This window comes from Pelobates fuscus, chromosome 13 (genome assembly GCF_036172605.1).
Source record: "Pelobates fuscus isolate aPelFus1 chromosome 13, aPelFus1.pri, whole genome shotgun sequence".
NCBI lineage: Eukaryota > Metazoa > Chordata > Amphibia > Anura > Pelobatidae > Pelobates > Pelobates fuscus.
Window position 1 is genome coordinate 41,989,375 of NC_086329.1, and position 23,864 is coordinate 42,013,238.

General features: G+C 41.3%; 1 protein-coding gene across 1 annotated transcript in view; it reads right to left on the minus strand.

Annotated features, from left to right (window-relative positions):
• The window catches only part of LOC134582581 (butyrophilin subfamily 1 member A1-like), a 33,923-nt gene extending 10,059 nt beyond the window's left edge, over positions 1 to 23,864 (minus strand). Inside the window, exons 1-7 of the mRNA XM_063439255.1 lie at positions 23,435 to 23,864; positions 17,600 to 17,661; positions 11,623 to 11,693; positions 8,859 to 9,203; positions 7,080 to 7,355; positions 4,981 to 5,112; positions 3,092 to 3,109 (exon numbers count right to left, since the gene is read on the minus strand). Coding sequence (XP_063295325.1) covers positions 3,092 to 3,109; positions 4,981 to 5,112; positions 7,080 to 7,355; positions 8,859 to 9,203; positions 11,623 to 11,693; positions 17,600 to 17,625 — 868 coding nt within the window. The 5' untranslated portion in view covers positions 17,626 to 17,661; positions 23,435 to 23,864. The remainder of the gene's footprint in view (positions 1 to 3,091; positions 3,110 to 4,980; positions 5,113 to 7,079; positions 7,356 to 8,858; positions 9,204 to 11,622; positions 11,694 to 17,599; positions 17,662 to 23,434) is intronic.

A 23,864-nucleotide genomic window follows, 5' to 3' on the forward strand; every position in this document is an offset into this window, starting at 1 on the left:
CTCTGCTAACATTGCTGTTATTTACCGTCCCCCTGGTTCCCCTCTTCTCTTCCTTGACCACTTTGCTGCCTGGCTACCCTATTTCCTCTCTTCTAACATTCCATCCCTAATTCTCGGGGACTTCAATATTCCTATAAACCCACCTTTGACCTCTGCAGCCACTAAACTACTTTCAATGACTTCCTCCCTCGGGCTATCGCAGTGGGCAAATTCTCCCACCCATGTAGCTGGCAATACCCTTGACCTAATCTTCACCTATGCATGTACAGTATCTAATATCTGCAACACTCCATATCCACTCTCTGATCACCACCTCTTATCATTTGCTCTCACATACCCCCTCACCCAAAAACCTCAGCCTAACCCCCCTCAACTCAGGAGGGACCTTAATTCTCTTGATCTCCAACAGTTGTCAGCTGACATTGATTCACAACTGCTGTCCATCCCTTCCCTCTCCTGTCCTTCACAGGCCATCTCCATATATAACTCTACTCTTACATCTGCCTTGAACACTGCAGCGCCACTCCAAACAAGCACCTCGAGGAGGACCCGCCCCCAACCATGGCATACTAAATCAACGCGCTACCTGCAAAGATGCTCCCGTTGTGCTGAACGCTCCTGGAGGAAGTCTCGTACCCAATCAGACTTTCTCCATTATAGATTCATATTGTGTTCATACAGTGCAGCCCTTGCCCTTGCCAAACAGTCCTATTTTTCCGCTCTCATTAGTTCATGTTCCCGCAACCCCAGGCGTCTCTTTCACACCTTTAATTCTCTTCTTCGCCCTGCTGTGGCCACCCCCAAAACTAACCTTACTGCTGATAACTTTGCATGTTACTTCACTGACAAGATTGAACAGCTAAGGAAAGAATTCTCCCCTCCTTGCCTTTCTGTTTCTCAATCACACATAGATCATGCCTTTCCTACCCTTCAGACATTCTCCCCAGCTACTGACCAAGAGGTGGCTGCTCTTCTTTGCTCCTCTCGCCCCACCACTTGCCCGCTCGATCCTGTCCCATCTCACCTTATTAGATCTCTCTCCACTTGTCTTGTGCCTTCTCTAACACACATCTTCAACTGCTCGCTCTCTTCTGGCATCGTCCCTGCTGACCTTAAACATGCCACTGTAGTACCTATACTAAAAAAACCATCCCTCGACCCATCCACCCCCTCTAACTACCGTCCCATATCCCTGCTCCCTTTTTCCTCAAAGCTTCTGGAAAGACTTGTCTTTACCCGTGTGTCTCATTTCCTCAATTCCAACTCTCTCCTTGACCCCCTTCAATCTGGCTTCCGCCCTCTCCACTCTACAGAGACTGCCCTTATCAAAGTTACTAACGACCTAATCGCAGCTAAATCCAAAGGCCACTACTCCATACTAATTCTTCTTGACCTCTCAGCGGCCTTTGACACCGTTGATCATGCTCTCCTTCTTCAAACTCTTCAATCACTTGGTCTCTGTGACTCTGTCCTCTCATGGTTTTCCTCTTATCTCTCCCAACGCTCATTCAGTGTCTCCTTTTCTAATGATACCTCCTCCCCTTGCCCTGTCTCAGTTGGCGTTCCCCAAGGCTCCGTCCTTGGTCCCCTTCTATTTTCTCTTTATACTGCCTCTCTTGGCAAACTTATTACCTCTTTTGGATTTCACTACAACCTGTACGCTGATGACACCCAGCTATATCTCTCCTCCCCGGACCTCTCCCCTGCCGTCCTGCAACGTGTCACTGCTTGCCTTTCTTCCATCTCTGACTGGATGTCCTCCCGCTTTCTGAAACTCAATCTCTCAAAAACTGAGCTCCTTGTCTTTCCTCCTCCTAATACTGATCCTCATCTTTCGCTCTCCCTCCAAGTTTGTGGTACCAACATTAGTCCATCCTTGCAAGCGCGCTGTCTTGGCGTCATACTTGACTCTGGTCTCACCTTTGAGCCTCACATCCAGCATGTTGCCAAATCCTGTAGATTCCATCTTAAAAACATAGCCCGCATCCGCCCCTTTCTTGCACCAGATACTACCAAGGAGCTTGTCCATGCTCTAGTAATTTCCCGCATGGATTATTGTAACCCTCTCCTGATTGGTCTTCCCAATAGCCGTACTGCACCCTTACAGTCCGTAATGAATGCTGCTGCTAGATTGATTTTCCTCTCTAGTCGTTTCTCTCACACCTCACCCCTCTGCCAGTCCTTACATTGGCTTCCTGTATGCTATAGGAGTCAATTCAAGGTACTAACTCACACCTATAAAGCACTGAACAACTCTAGCCCCTCTTATATCTCCTCACAGATCCATAGGTATGTCCCTTCTCGGTCTCTCCGTTCTGCCCGTGACCACCTCCTGTCCGTTGTCCGCACTCGTACGGCCAACTCGCGCTTGCAGGACTTCTCGCGGGCGGCTCCCTTCCTATGGAATAGCCTGCCTACCGCCATCAGACTCTCCCCTAGTCTTGCATCTTTTAAGAAGTGCCTTAAAACCCATCTCTTTAGGATAGCTTATGGCCTCCAAGACTAACCCTTACCTCACATACCTGTCTCTTGCCCTCTCCTAAAGGGCAGCCCACCTTATTTGAGTGTAAATTCCTGTCCTAATGTGTTTTACACCCCACCTCCTATAGAATGTAAGCTCGTTTGAGCAGGGTCCTCTTCAACCTATTGTTCCTGTAAGTTTATTTGTAATTGTCCTATTTATAGTTAAATCCCCCTCTCATAATATTGTAAAGCGCTACGGAATCTGTTGGCGCTATATAAATGGCAATAATAAATAAATAAATAAATAACAACTGCAGCCCACTGTAGGGGCTAAGGTGCTAGAAGTCTCCTGGCACGTTCCCTAAGTAAGTAGTCAAACACTTTAAGAATGGTTTGACAGATTACATGGGGCTCACTGGGCGCCTGTCGCCTCCATCCATGCAGGCAGACGTTCCAGCAATGAGCGGGCTGTAGTGTTTATGGTGGTTGGACTGTTTCTTTTGCAGTTCAGTTTGCTACAATTCAATGTTTAGTGCAATAATCACTGTTATCATAGTAGATACTTTGTTAATGTGATAGTTCCATCATATTATTATATAAGGTTATGTTTATATTTTATATTACTTACTCATTTCATCTTCTTTTGCTGTAAAAAAAAAAAGAAAAAAATATGAAAAGAGAACAGCAATGTGATTGGCATACACACTTCTGTAAATCTACTAGTTACAGGACATGTTGCAATTATATTCTATAACAGCCAAAAGTAAATGTTTTCTGTTCTATTATTTCTTACCTTCAGTGAGAAATAATAGAACACATTTATCAGTAATGTGAAATCCTTGCTGGGCTAGTTATTTCTACCCAGTCAGCACACTTACCTTTTTCTAGTGTCAGTCAACGCCAAAAATAACAGGCAGTCTATTATTTACGACCAGAGGCATTGCTAGAGCCTAGAAACACCTGGGGCTTGAGCCCAAAAGACAAACTCAATGACCCCTACACTAACTGAGCAGTGGGGATATATCTTGACTTTCTGTGTTATGTCTGCTGCTCTCTATCTAAGATAGAGGGTTGTGTCGTTCTACCAATCTTTTTATTATAGCAAACTTCTTTAAGGAGCTCCTGTCTGATGTAAAATAATAGTGAGAAAACTATATATATCCTCCTGTACATACACTAAAGTGCACCAAATCTGGAACTTTAGTCCCCTGAGCTTCCTGCCCAACGACAACTAAGATTATTTCATATGATAATTCAATCATTATTACAAGATCACATTTTCAAATGCTGTATTGTGCAATATGATATCAATTCATATATTCTATAGTGTAAAGAGAGGGAGGGGGGGGGGCAGGGCCAAAGGCCGGGTGGCCAGTCAGCATGTTCCCTCTATGTCTCTATGGACAGCATGGAAACGCTGAAAATCAGTGCTGCAAAGTCCCAGGAAGCACCTTTTGTAGCCATCTGATGAGTGGCCACTGGAGGTGTCCCTAGGGAGCAATGTAAACACTGCCTTTTCGCTGAAAAGACAGTGTTTACAACAAAACTGTCCTTAAGCTACCTTCCAACACAGGACCAGGATCAACACATACATAGATGGGGATTGTACCGTCCAAGCGCATATATCTGGAGCTGATTTTAAGTTACAGAAGACTAAGTGCATTTCCTTTCTCTTATTTATAATCACTATGTAAATACTACATTATATTCTGTTTTATTGTCCTCCTTTTTTTTCATATTGTTTAATCTTTAATTGGATTTGAGGACATTACTGAAGGCGCTGCTTCCCTGCATTCCCTTTCTATACATTGACATATATCTAATCTTGTATGGCATTTTATACACATACACATGCATTGCAAAACTGCAAGTATTAAGAGCGGTAAAGCTGAATGTTCCATTCCAGTCATTTATATGCCAGATTAGAAGCTAAAGAGAGGGTCTCACCCAGCACATGTTCTGGCACATCAGTAAGAGCAGATTGACAGAATTAAAGATTGTTGCCAATTTGCCAACGTACCTTTGAGAGGGTCTCCAGTCACTCTCAGACAGCTGTGAACTCCGAAAAAAGCACCTATGAGCATGAGGGATTATGTGTGTGTGTGTGTGTGTTTGTATGCATAATTGTATGGTACTTATAGTTTTCTGATTGTTCTTTCAGCAATCGTTTAGCAAATACAAACTTTTTTTTATCATGTATAGCTTACTAGTTTGAAGTAGGTCTTGTAAACGTATAAAAACAATTAATTAATTAGGAAATAGAGCTATAAAGTCAGTTCCAATAAAGCATTCTTGGATATGATGTTAACTCTGTGTTTTTTTTTTCTATTGTTGACATCAGGGACAGCATGACCTCCAACACCAGAGCAGCACAGAAATAGAGTGATATACTAGGCTAGATCAGAAAAATATAGGTGCATATACACGTACATAAACAAGAATTTAAAATTGAGGAAACAAATTCCATTATTCTCTGTTGATGAAACCAACACCGGTTTGTCTTGTTTCCAGTTTTACCTCTCAATGTTTTGTGTAAACGTTTTTCCCAAATGGATACAAATATCATAGATGAAACAGGAAGAATGAATACTAAAAGACAAGTAAAAATCCGATACATCCCACAGCAGTCCATTTTTTTGTACAAAGTCTCTGGAGGAAAGGAAGAAAAACAGAAAACCTAAAGTTAGTGATACGATATTAAGCCATCTGCTACAATAGCCAGGCTCCCTTCTACCCCAAAATGCTCTTAGTGCAGGGCATCCAGAACTTACCTTCAAGCACAAACCAGAGTACAGGAGAAATATAACCCACAAACTGTATTCTCTCTTATCTGTAGAATGTAAGCTCGTCTTAGCAGGGCACTTAACGCCCTCTGTTCCTGTGTGTTTGACTCGTCTTGTTGCAAATACTGTTAGTCCACTTATTGTACAGCTCTGCCTAATTTGTAATAATAATATTACAGCTATCTGGTAGAACCTCAGTGACATTTCTCTAGGTTGACTATTTTATCTTTATACAAGAAGCGGTTTTCCAGCTCACAGATTGTCAATAGTAGCCCTCTTGGATTGTTGTATTATTTGCTTTATTTATTTTATGTCTGAAAACCCAGGGCATACTTGAAAACCAGAGAAATCTTACTGTATCCTTCCTGGTAGTGGCGGAAATACCTAGGTCGCACGGGCCCGTCACTCCAGGGCTGCCGGATAAGTACAGCGCTACAGAATGTGATGGCAATATATAAATAATATAATAATAATAATAATATCTGTCTGTGTGTCTCAATGTATGTGTGTGTGTGTGTGTGTATGTGTGTATGTGTGTGTCTCTGTATATGTGTGTGTGTCTATGTTTGCATGTGTGAGGGAGGCGGGAATGTATGGGAGGGGAACGGTAGACATAGGGTGGAGGGTGCGGGGGGATAGACATACGGGGAGGGTATTCTTTCATTTAATTGTTGGATGCTTTCATCAATGTAACGTTCCAGGTCTCATTTACTGCATTCAGTTACGAATACAACATTTCTGTCACGGTGTCCGGGGTACGCACATAAGGGCGGTGCATTCCTGTGCGGCTGGTTGGTGTCTCCGTCTCCTTCCTCCTTGGTGACGCACACATCCAGCGTTCTCACTGCCGCTGGCCGGTGCGCATTGGAGCCATTAAATGGCTCTGCCTATCTCTGACCTAACGTGCGTGTGTCATCGTGCATACATCATGTACGCGCATTGTCTCATGATTGCTACTGACCAATCACAGGCCTCTTAGATCTATTTTAACTTATTCTGGCATCTGTACTGTGCCCTGTTGTGGTTTCATTGTGGTAATCCGAGAACTCCTGATATCCTATTGATTCTATTGTGTTTAGACTCTGGCTTGTACCTTGACTATTCTGAATTCTCTGTTCCTTGATCTCTGGCTTGTCTTACAGATATGTACATTCTGTTTTCCTGACCTCGGCTTGTTCTGTACTATATTACTTATTAACGTTAAATCCAGCCGTTCTAAGGTCCGGCAATACATTTTAGGATTTGTTTTTTATATTTAGTTAGTTTTACTTTTCTGTGTGTTGGGTAATAGTTCATCCTGACAATTTCTTGATGTATAGCTTTGATGTTATAAGTTTTACTGTTGTGAGTGGCTAAACCATTAATTCAGATATGTTGACAGATTTTTAACATGGTTTATTGCAGGGAGTGGACCCATTCTGTGAGTTAAACCTCTCTTTGGGTAGCTTTCTACTGACATCTTTTCTGAACCCCTATCCTTGTATTTAGACAACCAAATAAAATGCTTTAAACATCTGCTCAGTATTAATTGAATCTGCTCGTCATATCAGGGAGATGCTGTGATTGCTCTTGTGAACCTGGCCAGCAGTTGGTCGGATAACAGCAAAATCCAACCCAAGATGGCTGCTCAGCCAGATACAAAGTGACATTAAAAAAAGAAAAAATAAATATAAATCTTGTTAAAAAAATAATTACATTTCATAAAATATTATGAACTTGTAAAAAATGAGTAGTAAAAATGTAATGACAGTTGTACTTTAGGAAAAAAAAAAAAACTTTAATAAACTCTATGCAAGTGTTTGTAACATTTTTTTTAAGATATTGTTTACTGACCAGATATGACAATTTCTGTTTTTCTTTTTTCATTTTGCTGAATATTTTGGACGGTGCAAGATAAAAAGCCTCCAGATGTGACAATCATAGAAGACTGGACAGTAAACAGTCCTGATGGTTTTTCGTACTTTTGCTCACTTAAAGGTTGCAATGTATCTCCCGATCCACTCTTCCACAGAATTGTAGGCTCAGGGTACCAACCTTCAGATTCACAATGCGCTGTGAAGTCTTTATTATGATTTTTAGTCATTCGAATTAGAGGGTCAGTGCCCAGAGCTGAAATTACAGAAGAAAATTTATGTAAGCTCAGGTTCTCAGATCATTAAAAGGTGCATGGGTTAAGCTTTAGCAATAGCAATATGCGAAGGAGATGAACATAGCTTGCTCTATGAGTAGTGCTCTATGAGTAGTGCTCTATGAGTAGTGCTCTATGAGTAGTGCTTGTTTGGGACTTCAAACAATCAGCTCACTTGTGCAATTATAATTAATAGCAATAGAGGAAACTTGCTAATGTTATTTAAACATCAATTCAGGGGAAAGGAGAGGGGAATAAATGAGGGCCCACCAAACTCCCCTGATACCCTTTAGTCCAGGGGAATTCATGTCTGGCTGGTAGCAGGACACAATGTAGAGGTTACCCTCTCTCTGTCCCCAAATGCCTGCATCCAAGTTGTTTTAAAATGTCATGGCACCACATATTAAGCTTGCTACACATACAGGGGAAAGGGGACATTTAATTGACTTGTCAAGCAGGACTCAGAGTGTGTGTCATGACAGAAGCTGCATGCCTAAATGTGTGGAGGACGGTGTTTGTCACTACATGCATATTTGTAAATTTGTGCATCTGTATTTTTGTGGATGTATAAGTCCTCTTAGAATTTTAGAATTTGTCACAAAATCAAGCAGTGCCCCTGAGTTCATCAAGATCATACAATGTCCTCTTGGCTGTTAGATGGAACTCGATGATTCGCAGAAACTCATTAAACCATTAAGCAGGAGGAAAAAGTAGGATGAAATTGAAAATTAATAACTAATTCAGTCTATTGAGTTCAAACTTAAATGGCTTAATACAAAAGAGAGCATCGATAAAGAGGTAGATAAAGGTATAAACGTGAGCCTAATATACCAATACATAGAGGGACCTAACCGGATATAAATAAATAAATATCCTATGACCTTGGTCACACAATAGAGAGAGCATCTGCCTACATAAGTAATAATAACAATAAGTAATAGAACTCTCCAGAAAAGTAGAAGCCAAAAGTGTTTGCCTGCTGGTTTGAAAAAACATAGTTAAGTGATGAAGGCCCCTTTAAAAGGAAACTCCAAACACCATAATTACTACAAGCTTATTGTAGTAGTTATGGTGCTAGGAGGCTGTAAGGGTAGTACCCCCTAGTGTTTATCAAACCATTTCTAAGTGGTTTGACAAAACCCAGAGGTCTCACAGGCACCCAAAATCCATCTTTCTGCAGTTAACTTGGTAATAAAGAAATATCCTCAATATGTTTCCAAAATATTTGTATGGATTTGCAGGATTCGAATCTCTGTTAACCTCTTCAGGGATGCTGATTTGCTGTTTGGGCACGGGGAGACTCTGAGAGATCTGTACCCAAAGACTGTTGCACCAAAACCATGGCGGAGTTTCAATTTAAATGCCTGAAATAATTATGTATTTTCTTGAAGCACTTTCATTAATTTAACACCAAATAAAGGAACAGACTTTGATGAAATGATATGTAGACAGATGTTCCACAGAAAATTTAGGGATAAACTAACCTGTTACCACCAGATCCAAATCACCCTCTTTGGAGTTGATACCCATCTTAAATAAGCAGCGGTATGTGCCATTATCAAATGGGACTATATCACGGATCAGCAAAGAGACTTTCCCCATGGTTAAATGTTTTGTCACAAGCTGTATTCTTTCTTTATATTCCTCCATTGGACTTTGAATAACCCCATGGCTCGAGTGATACACTATGAACTGTGAAGAAAATGATCTGGAAATTTGAATATCTAGATTTACAGCACTGGTTTCAGGAGACAGGTGGAAAGATAATTCGACTGCCGAGCCAACCGTAATATAGATGGGGGTTTTAGTAGCAATGACATCAAATTCCTCTGTGGACGACAGCAAAGAATAAAGTGTGTAGAGACAGCTGTTGCGGCATTTCACATTAAAATACACACTATACTAATAACTGTCTGCAACTTTAAATACCTAGTAAACAATACTGATATAATATTAAAGCTCTTAAACATTTCAGTATCAGTAAGGAAATCAATGTATGGATTTATGTAGCATATACACATCCCAAGTTTTAATTCTATATGCCTTAAATATGGTGGGGCAGTGGAAATGGGTAGACCCACCTAGCCGGGTTGCTTGAAAAGAGGCATGCTGGCCTAACATACACTGACAAACCTCTCTAACCAGTCCCACTTAGACATGCCCATGCGCAAAGCACTTTCTAACTGCTCTGCCATTAATTGCTCTGAGTGTTCTGTGCATAGTGTAAGCTCGGCCATTGATGCACTACTGAGGACATATTTTAAACACTTCAAACAAACCCAAGATGGAGAGACAAGAACCTAAAATTGGGTCTGTCCCACTTAACCCATAACTGTTGGAAAGTATTGTGTTTTAGAAAAAAACATTCATACAGTAATATTGTGTGGAGAGATAACAATACCAAAATAACTCACTAGGTACTATTCCTCACAGGGACTCCCTCAGGTACCAACCAAACATAAATATTTCAAAAAAGAGAATGCACACTAGAACCACCAATATAGGTTATGCAAATTTTAATAACCCAATAATAGGCATAAATTGTATACAACAAAACAATATAATGTGACAATATAAAGGCATATTAATAACACAGTAACAATTTACCAAATCTCTCAAAAGCCTATCCTGGCAGAAACACAGGTCCCCAATAGCCACAACGTTTCGGCACCAACTGGCTGCCCTTTTCAATAAACCTCCTTGAAAAAGGCAGCTAGTTGGTGCCGAAACGTTGGAGGTATTGGGGACCTGTGTTTCTGCCAGGATAGGCTTGTGAGAGATTTGGTAAATTGTTACTGGTATTTTTATGCCTTTATATTGTCACATTATATTGTTTTGTTGTATACAATTTATGCCTATTATTTGGTTATTAAAATGTGCATAGCCTATATTGGTGGTTCTAGTGTGCATTCTCTTTTTTGAATTAGAAAAATAACATATCCTGTTAAACATGTTTTCCATTTACATAAACAGAAGGTCACGGTGCAGTTCTTACAATGAGATACTTTTAAACCTTCCTTTGCTACCTTATAAGGTAAATAAAGGTATGACCTACAAAAGAGTATTGTAAATTCTCTTAGCTGTTTTAAGCCCTGGGGAATTCAACCAGGAAGCTTATATGAGGGCTCAAGTTACTGTTTCAGGAAACAAGGTCCCAGGTAGCTGAGAATAGGCTAGGAACCCCGGGCAGTTGGAGAATTTCCCTAGGTAGAATCTGGACCCATAGCACTTAGCCCTGAATGCAGATTCCTGGTGAATGGCATACCTTCAGTGCCTAGTGTATGTCCGTTCCTCTGTGTAAAGGATCCCTGGTATGACTATCCTATGACTGTCAAGTATATATCAGTTAGGAAATAACATATATCTTATTTTTAGTTTAATCGTACATAGAATCTAGGATTTGTTTTCTAAACAAATTTGAAAGAATAAACAATTGCAAAATTTAGGCTAACATAGCCGCGCTATGAATATAGTGGAGTGGGTAAACTATTCCAAATCAGCAATTTTTATCCAAGGTCCAATCAAATACTTTTCTACAAGGAAGGGCTTAAATATATGTGTGTGTGTGTGTGTGTGTGTGTGTGTGTGTGTGTGTGTGTGTGTGTGTGTGTGTGTGTGTGTGTGTGTGTGTGTGTGTGTGTGTGTGTGTGTGTGTGTGTGTGTGTGTGTGTGTGTGTGTGTGTGTGTGTGTGTGTGTGTGTGTGTGTAAAACAGAATTCGGAAGGAAGGAGGCAGGAATGGATGGGAAGCAGAGGACTTTGAAGCTTTCCCTTTTTCCCTTTCCGTAGGCATGCTCCCAGTTCCACCTGCAAGGGTAAAAACTATTGGTGAAAAACATGGTGTATGCTGACAATAGACCTAGTTTTCGCACATTAGGCATCCTGGAGCAGAGTTGCCAAAGTCACATGTGCCGCAGGTGCACCTATCCTTCCGTATAAAAATGCACAATGCTCGGCATGTGCAGTGTTTCAAGCTACACATACAGATTCATACCATCATGACTGCTTCTAAACCAACTTTTGCTGCATGGTGGTTGGAATAACCCAACAATCACAGCTTTCTCAGCTCTATAAACATATTTATGGTTTATGTAATAATTCACATTATGTTTCAGGTATTGGCTTTCAATAAACAGTCCAGGTTCTGAAATGTTTCCATAAGTAACCAAGATCACCGATTTGGGCTTCGTGCACAATATTAAAGTTCTGACACTGATTAGAGATCAGCTGCTGTATAAATCCCACTTACCTAATGAGGAACCCAAGGGCAGATACAAAATAAGCAGCTGAATCAACAAGTTGACTGAGAGAGAGGTAAACCTAAAGGGAACAAAAATTAATTGGAATCACTAAGAAAAAAGAACTCAAATACTAATAATCCTAACAAAAACAAATGTATTGTGTTCATACAATTGGGGGATGTTGGCATGGAGAAACCAGAAAGAGAAAAAAATAAAAAAAAGTAAAACCTGCAAAAAAACACCTCCCTACATTGCTGTTCTTTTTACGGACATGCAGGGGTCTCAATAGGTGGTTGATTGGTGATGGAGAAGATTTGTCCAAATGCAGGCAAAGCGATTTGAGTGTACCTTCAATGAACCTTCAACTCACACTGCAGATGGCGGGGCGGAGATGTGGATGCGTGCTAGGCATAATAGCCTTACTGAGAGGAAACTAGAAGCTGGAGATAAAGGTCTGATACCATCACAAGGTATTCTAAATATGTTGTTGGGTGAATCATGCTACTTTGAACATGTTGTTGGGTTTGTTCCCCCCTCCGCTTCTTCCCCTTTTTTGCTTTCTGTATTCTCATATTACAGATGTTTTCAGTAAACTACAAACCAACAAAACAAATTGTTTGTGTATTTCAATCAGGGGTCAAGTCCTGGGGAAAAAAGTGTGGGAACTCAAGATTCCCACACCTCCCCCCATCCCCTTAAAAAAAAAAATTACACTCCTATGCATATAGTGCAGTGCAGGGTGTGTATAATGAATGTAGTGTGTTTGTAGTGAATGCAGAGTATGAATAATGAATGTAGTGTGTTTGTAGTGAGCACAGTGTGTATAATAAATGTAGTGTGTTTGTAGTGAGTGCAGAGTGTGCATAATGAATGTGGTGTGTTTGTAGTGAGTGCAGATTGTGTATAATAAATGTGGTGTTTTGTAGTGAGTGCAGAGTGTGTATAATGAATGTAGTGTGTCTGTAGTGAGTGCAGGGTGTATAATAAATGTAGTGTGTGTAGTGAGTGCAGTGTGTATAATGAATGTAGTGTGTTTGTAGTGAGTGCAATGTGTGTATAGTGAATGTAGTGTGTTTGTAGTGAGTGTAGAGTGTGTATAGCGAATAATGTGATTTGCACTAAAAAATGCAAAAAAAAACCTCTGTGGGGCAAAATATAAAATTTATATAAATACCCAGAAATAGGAAGTGCGAAGACTCCTCAATGTCTTCAATATCTTAAACATAAAACCATAAAAAGCACGACCTAAAAGTACAAAGGGAGACCAATAGTGCAGACAGAAAAAACTAAATACATAAAAAGAAGAACTATAAAGCACTCACAAACATAGAAGTAAAAAGGCAGGGTATAATCAGTCTTCTTCAAGTGCTTCTTCTCTTCTTGTGTATGAAGATGAGTACTTAGAACAAAGCACAGAAAAAACCCATAGTGTATAGCTGTATGGTATTCGAAAAATTGCTTTATTATATACACTTACAAAATAAAAGAAGTAAGAGGGCTCATCAATTCAAATCAACATCAACTGTCTGCCTCCAGGAATAGATAAAACCGCCAGGATAAGGAGACAAAGTGGATAGAAAGAGTCCACAGTAAAAAAAAAATCCAATAGTGAAATAAAGCTTGCCACCCTACGCGTTTAGTCTGGAAGACTTTGTCAGGGGCTTGTGGCAACAATACATACTACACATACACATACATTTAAATACCCTGCCAAGAAAAAACTTTACAATCCTTTAACCAATCACAAAACAAAGCTTCTGAGTAAATCCACCTGAAGGTAATTTCTTCCATCTCGTTCCGTTCATTTTTCGCGCTTCTTGAAAGCGCTTGCGTTCCAAGCCTCGCTCTCAATAATGCCGGAAATGGCCGCCAATCCGTACTCAGAACGCTTGTGTTCCGTCATTTCCGGTGTCTTCCGGTGTCATCCAGAAATGACGGAACACAAGCGTTCCGAGTACGGATTGGCGGCCATTTCCGGCATTATTGAGAGCATTATTGGAACGCAAGCGCTTTCAAGAAGCGCGAAAAAAGAACGGAACGAGATGGAAGAAATTACCTTCAGGTGGATTTACTCAGAAGCTTTGTTTTGTGATTGGTTAAAGGATTGTAAAGTTTTTTCTTGGCAGGGTATTTAAATGTATGTGTATGTGTATTATGTATTGTTGCCACGAGCCCCTGACGAAGTCTTCCAGACGAAACGCGTAGGGTGGCAAGCTTTATTTCACTATTGGATTTTTTTTTACTGTGGACTCTTTCTATCCACTTGTCTCCTTATCCTGGCAGTTTTATCTGTTCCTGTAGGCAGACAGTTGATGTTGATTTGAATTGGTGAGCCCTCTTACTTATTTTATTTTGTAAGTGTATATAATAAAGCAATTTTTCGAATACCATACAGCTATACACTATGGTTTTTTTCTGTGCTTTGTTCTAAGTACTCATCTTCATACACAAGAAGAGAAGAAGCACTTGAAGAAGACTGGTTATACCCTGCCTTTTTACTTCTATGTTTGTGAGTGTTTTATAGTTCCTCTTTTTATGTATTCAGTTTTTTTCTGTCTGCATTATTGGTCTCCCTTTGTACTTTTAGGTCATGCTTTTTATGGTTTTGTGTATAGCGAATGTAATGTGTTTGTAGTGAGTGCAGAGTGTGTATAATGAATGTCGTGTGTTTGTAGTGAGTGCAGTGTGTATAATGAATGTAGTGTGCTTGTAGTGAGTGCAGTGTGTATAATGAATGTAGTGTGCTTGTAGTGAGTGCAGTGTGTATAATGAATGATGTGTGTGTGTTAGATGGTGGCTGGATGATGTGTGTGTGTTAGATGGTGTGTGTGTGTGTGTGTGTGTGCTGGATGATGTGTGTGTGTGTGTGTGCTGGATGATGTGTGTGTGTGCTGGATGATGTGTGTGTGTTGGATGATGTGTGTGTGTGCTGGATGATGTGTGTGTGTGTGCTGGATGATGTGTGTGTGTGCTGGATGATGTGTGTGTGTGTGTGTGTGTGTGCGCGCGCTGGATTGTGTGTGTGTGTGTGTGTTGGAGGATGTGTGTGTGTGCTGGATTGTGTGTGTGTGTTGGATGATGTGTGTGTGTGCTGGATTGTGTGTGTGTGTGTTGGATGGCGTGTGTGTGTGTTGGATGGTGTGTGTGTGCTGGATGATGTGTGTGGTGCAGTAGACATTGCTTACCTCGATTTCAGTAAGGCTTTTGACACTGTTGCACATAGAAGGCTTATCAATAAACTACAATCTTTGAGTTTAGATTCCAATATTGTTGAATGGGTAAGGCAGTGGCTGAGTGACAGGCAACAGAGGGTTGTAGTCAATGGAGTATATTCGAAGCTTGGGCTTGTCACCAGTGGGGTACCTCAGGGATCTGTACTTGGACCCATTCTCTTTAATATTTTTATTAGTGATATTGCAGAAGGTCTTGATGGTAAGGTGTGTCTTTTTGCGGATGATACTAAGATATGTAACCGGGTTGATGTTCCCGGAGGGATAAGCCAAATGGAAAATGATTTAGGTAAACTAGAAAAATGGTCAGAGTTGTGCAACTGACATTTAATGACATTTAATAAGTGCAAGATAATGCATCTTGGACGTAAAAACCCAAGGGCAGAGTACAGAATATTTGATAGAGTCCTAACCTCAACATCTGAGGAAAGGGATTTAGGGGTGTTTATTTCTGATGACTTAAAGGTAGGCAGACAATGTAATAGAGCAGCAGGAAATGCTAGCAGAATGCTTGGTTGTATAGGGAGAGGTATTAGCAGTAGAGAGAGGGAAGTGCTCATGCCATTGTACAGAACACTTGGAGTACTGTACACAGTACTGGAGAACCTATCTTCAGAAGGATATTGATACCTTAGAGAGAGTTCAAAGAAGGGCTACTAAACTGGTTCATGGATTGCAGGATAAAACTTACCAGGAAAGGTTAAAGGATCTTAACATAGGAAAGAAAATGTTACTTGCGCTTTTTCCTTAATCCCTATGTATATTTAGACAAATGGAGGTCATTTAGTTGCTCCAATGGCCATTGGAGGGATGCCCGCCTGCCAACGTCAAGGCAGACCCCCCCTAAGCGGGTCCTAACACTGACCCTTCAGCCTGCTTCCTTGAGCTTCTGGCAAAGATATCTCTAATGAGACAGAAAGGAAGGTTAAAGGATCTTAACATGTATAGCTTGGAGGAAAGACGAGACGGGGATATGATAGAAACATTTAAATACATAAAGGGAATCAACACAGTAAAGGAGGAGACTATATTTAAAAGAAGAAAAACTACCACAACAAGAGGACATAGTCTTAAATTAGAGGGACAAAGGTTTAAAAATAATATCCGGAAGTATTACTTTACTGAGAGGGTAGTGGATGCATGGAATAGCCTTCCAGCTGAAGTGGTAGAGGTTAACACAGTAAAGGAGTTTAAGCATGCGTGGGATAGGCATAAGGCTATCCTAACTATAAGATAAGGCCAGGGACTAATGAAATTATTTAGAAAACTGGGCAGACTAGATGGGCCGAATGGTTCTTATCTGCCGTCACATTCTATGTTTCTATGTGTGTGTGTGTGTGCTGGATTGTGTGTGTGTGTGTGTGTGCTGGATGATGTGTGGGAGAAGCCTTTTTATTTTAACTTTATGTGTTTATATATTTTTTATTTTATTCCCTCCTCCCTGCTTCTTACCTTGTCAGGGAGGGGGGAGATCGCCTGGTGGTCCGGTGTAGGGAAGCAGCCGCTGCACACAGGGGCCATCACACGCTGTGTTCCCTCTCCAGCACTAACTCTTGCGAGACTCGCCTGTGCGGAGCATTACCATGGTAACCCGTGGCAACGCTCTAACGGCCAAGGGTCTCGCGAGAGTTAGAGCTGGAGAGGGAACAGCGTGTGATGGCCCCTGTGCGCAGGTAACAGGGCAGGTCCTGCAGGGCTGGTAATGGGAACAGCGTTCCTGATTTGGAAAAAGTGCAGGAACGCCGTTCCCATGCGTTCCTGCAGGACTCGAGCCCTGATTTCAATTATATGTGCATTATGTCCCATGGGTATATGGTGATTTAAATGCCATTTGTTTTAATATTTACTTATCTGGAATTTACTCATCTGTTGAATCACACACATAGGGTTAATCACTAAACTGAGAATGGTCAGGAATTAATCTTATTAACATTTATATAGCACCAACATGTTCCACAGCGTGCAATTATAGAATGGGGATATTTGACAAGTAATTGACATTCAAAAAGTATCAGAGACAAGAAGAGGGTATTGAAGAGAGCTAATGGAGTAGCTGGCGTTTCATAACAGCAGCAATATTTAATAGAAAGCTAAAGTTATTATAGCAGGGGCACTACTGATGATGAGATCATGTACAGGGTGGGTATCTCTGTATAGTAGCTCTGTCTAATCCATCATAGTGATCCACCGTGATCCTGACTGTGTAGTATCTCCTTATTCTGCTCAGCACTGTGGGTTATTTCTCTGTATTTTACTCAGCTCTACCTGTTGTATGGTTATCTCTGTAGTCTACCCAGCTCTGTGTATTATATTGGTATCTTTGTCTTGTGCCCAGCACTAAGTATCAGGTCTCTATTTTGTCTCAGCTCTGTTTGTGGTATGGATATCTCTGTATTGTACTCAGCTCAATGTATGTTATAGGTATCATGTTGTGCCAAGCTTGTTTTATTGCATCTCTATAACATGCTCAGCTCTCTGTATTGTATTAGTATCTCTGTACTATATAGGGACAAATAAAAGTCTGGGGGTGTCTGGCGCCCCACCATCTTAAAACTTCACCAGCTGCCACTGCTCTCTCACTCTCTCTATATCATTTTAGTACATACTAGCATAAGAAATGTAGAAGCCAACATGATAGCATATATATATGTATATTTTGTAATAAACATACAAACAGTATTGATAATTGGCTTGCATAATCAATATCACAGACTCTGTAATCAGTCTGAATTCATTGGTTTAATTTCCACTGTACCTTTGATATGTGCCATTCAGCAGCATTGTAATAACTGTCTCCAAAATGTACAAAACATGAGCCTATAAATATAGAAAATAGACGGTTTAGTAAAGATAAAGGAACAGCAGGCGACTGTAAATTAGTAGCCTGCATTCTTAGTAAGTTACTAAAAGGTTCTCAAGATATGAGCTTTGAACTCATCAGAAACAGAATCATCCCCCCAAAGATATACAGATATTTACAGACATAGCATTCTTGATTAGTGATGTCCCGAACAGTTCGCTGGCGAATAGTTCCTGGCGAACATAGCTTGTTCGCGTTCGCCACGGATGGCGAACATATGCGATGTTCGGTCCGCCTCCTATTCGTCATCATTGAGTAAACTTTGACCCTGTACCTCACAGTCAGCAGACACATTCCAGCCAATGAGCAGCAGACCCTCCCTCCCACCTCCTACACAGCATACAATTTAGATTAATTCTGAAGCTGCATTCTTTTTTCTTTTTTTTGTATTATTTTTTGTATTTTTTTTTAGACAGAAGTGTGTTATATTTGAGCAAGCTAGGCTGAACGTGTGTATATCATGGCTAGTTGCACTGAGGGTATGAGTATATAGCAGTACATTGTTGTGAAAGATGGCTGTCATGTTTAGGGTGTAGCTTGCACGTTATCAACTGTGTATTTATATCAGCAGCTCCACCACTAGTTATAAATCAAGTGTGAGTCGCCCCATGAGATGAGACTAGTGAATAACATAATACATGAACGGTTAAGGTAAAGGCATGTAAGGAACTACGACAATAAACTCTTTAGGAGGTGAAATAATGACATGTTTAAACGCTTTGCTACTTTACGATTAGTTAATATGCAAAGAGCAGTTCATGTGATCAAAGGCATGGTGTGGAGGATCGGCTATAGTGGGACATGCTTGGCAGGCTGCTGTTTACTGCTTGTGCTCATCCGATCCCTTCTGGGCGCCAGGTGCAGACCCTGGGAGTCCCTGATACCTGGAACAACAAAGGCAAGTCTCTGGCTGAGTGCCGGGTTCGCGGCTTGAGGTGGTGGAAGCTTGTTTTGTCGGGTGGTCGGATCTGTCCCGGTGGTGCTTCACGTCCGGTGCGGGATTGTGGTGGCTTAAGGTGGAGGCGAGTGCTTGATGTGGGGCGGGCTCTGCATTTCTGTTTGTGCCTCCGGTCCCGTCTTCAACGCCTTTTGCGTTGGTGGATTTTAATGGGGACTGCTTCGCTTAGCTGTGGTGGAGCTTGTTGGGGCTGTGGTGGAGCTTGTTGGGGCTTCCTGCTTGTTATTTGCTTCCAAAATTGATTAAAGAGTCTGTCCAGCTTAGACTCAATATCCTGCCATGCTTTGCTGGTACCAGGAGGACACGCGGCTGCCGCCATATTGAGAGAGTTGCAGATGAGCAAGAGTTGTTGCAGATATGTCAGCCTGGGCGGCTGTGCTCGGTGCGTCCATTAGCTCCAGATAGCCTCTCAGGGGTGGACCGGGATAACCCCCACCGGTCTGAGGGGGGGGGTAAAGGAGCTCCTGCCGGGAAGTAGCTGCTCCAGGGCATCCCAGGATCGGGAGATCGGCAGCCTCTCCCGCCCGGTGAGCACCAGACCACACTTGCCACGTGTAAGACTCTGTCGAGTTGCTGACCGCTATTAAGCATGTCGGGTCGGTCAGGTAGGAGCAACATTGCTGGGTCATCCCCTTCTGGGGTGAAATTCGCTTGTTGATAGCTGCTTAAAGTGAGATATTGAGGGAGCTCACACGAAGTGCGACTTTCCTCCATGACAGCTAGGCCCCGCCCCCCGGAAGCTGCATTCTTAGTGAGAGGAGGGACAGTGTAGCTGATTTAATAGGGAATTTGATAGCTAGGCTAGTGTATTCAGTGTCCACTACAGTCCTGAAGGACTCATCTGATCTCTGCTGTAAGGACAGCACCCCAAAAAGCCCTTTTTAGGGCTAGAACATCAGTCTGCTTTTTTTTTTTTCTGTGTAATCTAATTGCAGTTGCCTGCCTGCCAGCGTGTGTGTCAGGCTCACAGCGTATACTGTGCCCACTTGCCCAGTGCCACCACTCACATCTGGTGTCACAATGGCTTGCATTTAAAAAAAAGCAAACTTTTTTGACTGTAATATAATAGCAGTCAGTTTCCTTCACACATGTGCGTTTCAGGGCCTGCCAGGGCACAGTGTCACACCAGTGCAACTCATATCTGGTGTAACAGTAGTGTACATTTAAAAAAAAAATACAGGGGGCTTTTTGTCACCTTTCGGGGACCCTTGGTGTTGTACGTGGCTGGGTGGAGGAAGAGACCTTCAATGACATCAGTGAGGACAAGGAACGGGACATGGCTAGCTTGGTATCCAACCTTGTGCAAATGGGGAGTTTGCGGTTGTGCAAATGGACTGTTTGCGGTTGTTTGCGGTGCGTTAAACGGGGAGTTTGGTCTGTCACTGAGAAGCGGGCGTAACCTTTACACTACCTGATCGATACAACATCATACCTGATGTTTTAAAGCACGTTATTCCAAACAATTTAGGAATGTTAGGTGATTTATGCCCTTTATGGATTAAAACCAGACTCTGCATCAACTATGTAATTTTCCATGGGAGTTTTGCCATGGATCCCCCTTCGGCATGCCACAGTCCAGGTGTTAGTCTCCTTGAAACAACTTTTCCATCACTATTGTGCCCAGAAAGAGTCCCTGTGGGTTTTAAAATTCGCCTGCCTATTGAAGTCTATGGCGGTTCGCCCGGTTCGCCCGTTTGCGAACATTTGCGGAAGTTCCCGTTCGCGAACGGAAAATTTTATGTTCGCGACATCACTATTCTTGATAGTACAATTAGTTTCTTATCATTATATCATTGCTATCCCTGGCCTTTTTAAAAAAAAAAAAAGTATTTAGCTTTTAACAAGTACAAAATCGTTCAGTACAGGAGTAGTCAGGAAACAAAGTTCAGGACATAACAACATAAATAAATAACCAAAGAAGTAATAAACTTGCTAATCAAAAACAGATACTGAGGTAGTGTTAAAGCTACCACACTTCATGATTACAATGTTTTCCCAAAGATAGGAAGCCCATTAGGCCTGGCCATCTATCAGTCAGCTATCACCTAAAGCTGAGGATGAGGTTGAGGGGAATATTTTACCCTTTACATTAAGGGGAAGGTTCCACAAATTATGGTTTCTATGGCGAAGTTCACCAACGTAAAAAGCAGAACCAAGATGAGATGTGCTTCCTGCCAGTACACCCACATCGTTAGAGGTTCAACAAAGTGCCCTTATATAGGTTGAAGTAACGTCCATAGATACTGTTTTGCATAAATTCTGGGGTCCCTTCCAGTGTAGTTTACTTCAGCAGTTTTCCAAGCCACCAAGACCTACCAACTGTCCAGGTTTTGTCAGGATTTCCATTGGAATAAAACCGGGAAATACATAAATCCTGAATTGTTGGTGGGCCATGAGGACTGGTTTGGGAAACGCTGTACTAGAGAGTTTAAAAGACTCAAGGGAAGGGTACTGAAAAAGGCTGTTGAAGGATTAGGGTGATTAGGTGATTATATACCTGCTTTTAAAGGGGGGTGGAGATTTAAAAGGGACCATTTACTAAATTATGAATTTGCAGTCACAATTATTTTTTATTTAGCTGAATTCTTGAGTCCGCCCACAGGACCCCCCTGAGTCTGCTCACAGGGATGCAGTATGTGTGTGTTTGTGTATAGTGAATTTATATACCTCCAACATATTCCACAGCAGTACAATAGCAAACAAGACAAAACATGATTGACATACTGGAACAGTTGATGAAGAGCTCACAAACAAGCTCACAATCGACATACTGCGCCCACTATATACACCAGTGGTAGTCAACCTTTTTCTTCCTACCGCCCACTAATGCATCTTTCTTGATGGAAAAATTTCCTTACCAGCCACCACTTTTCGCGCAAGTGTGGAATATTTTTTAGAAAGGAGGGCGTTTTTAAAAAAAATAAATGTACGTACATTTATCTTATTATTTCTACTTAATGCATGTTTATAATGTTTTTAACTTTATAAAGTTTAATGAGAAAACAATAAAGTAAATTGAAATTACCTTTACTAGTGATTAATGAGATCCTTGAGGTTGATGCTGCGAGACTAAATATTTGATATCTAGTTCGATTTTCGTAAGGAACAAACGAAGGTCTCCTCTTTCGGTGATATTCAGACAACTTCTCTGTTTGCGCATAATATGATTTCTCATCTCCCCTCCTTTCCCTCCTCCATTCCCCTCCCCACCTTTTTTTTTTCCTTTTTTCTATTTTTTTAACCTTACTTATAGCAATGCCCAGTAGGAAGGCTGAGCTAGGTAGCCCACTTACTATAGCCCACTATAACAGACAGGCACACATACATACAGACACACACAAGACACACGTACAGACACACACACAAAACACACATACACACACACACGACACATACATACAAACAGACAGGCACACATACAGACACACACACACAGACATGCACATAAGACATACATACAAAGACACACACACATGCACACAGACACAAGACACACATACATACAGAGACATACACACACAACATATACATACAAAGACAAGACACACACAACACATACATATAAAGACAAGACACACATACACACACACAAGACATACATACAAAGACACATACATAAGAAACACATGCATACAAAGACACATACACACACATACAGACACACACAAGACATACATACAAAGAGACACACACACACACGAGACATACATACAAAGACACACACAAACAAACACACACATATTTAAGTCACCCTCCTGTTTCCTACATTTAAGGTGCAGGAGGGTGACTTTCCCTGGGGTCCAGTGGTGGCTCAGGTGGATGAGAGTCAGAGTTCCCACTCTGACTCCCTGATCTTCCTCCCGCGCGGCTCTCAGTGTTAGCTGGGAGGAGTGACGTGCAGTCATTTCCTCCCAGCGTGTGATGTAATCCACATCCATCGGGTGGCCCTGACAGCATGGGCCACCCGATGGACCCCTTGGACGGCGGCCCAGGGGGTTTGCCGCCCGGGCCTGGGCCGCAAATGGTGATGGCGGTACCTGGTCGACCCATGATATACACAAACTGCATCCCTTCCAAACACACTGCATAAGAAAAAACAACCAACACCTTGTGTAAAAGTGAACCAAATAAAAGTAAATAACATGTATAATGTATATACATAGTTATTAAATTAAGGTGTTGATTGTTGTTGTTTTCTTTTCTGCTGATATATTTTTTATGTATATAGTTTACGAATTAGAAGCTAGTTGTTGAAACAGGAGTAGTCTAGCAGACTAGTTCTGTCCTAAGTAGTTTTTATTTTTTTCTTCCTTTATGTCACTTCATTAGAGGGACATTAAAGTCACCCAGACCACTTCATCTCAATGAAGTGACACTTTCCTTTTAACGCTGAAAAGTTTTTTTTAGAAACTGCAATTTTTGTATTGCATGGTTAAATCCACCTTCTTCCTGACTGCCTATAAAGGAGCTTCCTTCTCCTCCTCCAGAACCGAGTGAAACTTGGTCCTTGAATCAAATGCTGCTTATTTTATACAGTACTAGAATTATTATATGTCTTTTAACTAATATAGAAAGTTTTCAACAGTACAAATGGAGAAAAGATACAACAAAATGAAAACAAGACATAATCGTGTGTATATCATTTCTATCATTAGCCATTGAACAGGGAATTTAGGGCAGATTCATTTTTCTGATCAACATGCAACCACATCACACTGTTTAGTAAATTGACCCCCAACCTAATGCATTATGACAAATAAAATACAACTTACCAGGTGTTACGGTAGATATTCTTTAACTTCTGAGCCACACGGAACCTGTTAAAGGAAAGCTTTTTTCACACAGCTATTAGTAGGTTTCATTTTCAGTTTTGAATATTTCTGGGCACACCCACATTTGCTGAACTACAAACTGGGCTTTACCTTTCCAGGGTCAGTAAAACCAGCAGGAGACTCCTGACCTGTCATTGAACCTGATAGGGTTGAAACAGGGCTCTCAAACCAATTTACCTGGGGTCACTGGTCTATACTGTTAAGTGCTTGTGAGTACACATAAAGCAGTACTCCTATATACATAGAATTGTGTGTACCAGCCAGTCTCATCTCTGAAGCCCTGGCATGTGATTGCCAAGTACTAGAACTTTACTAATGATTTTACAAATTATTTTGACAGGACAGTTTGAGTTTTTGAGTCCTGTCCTGC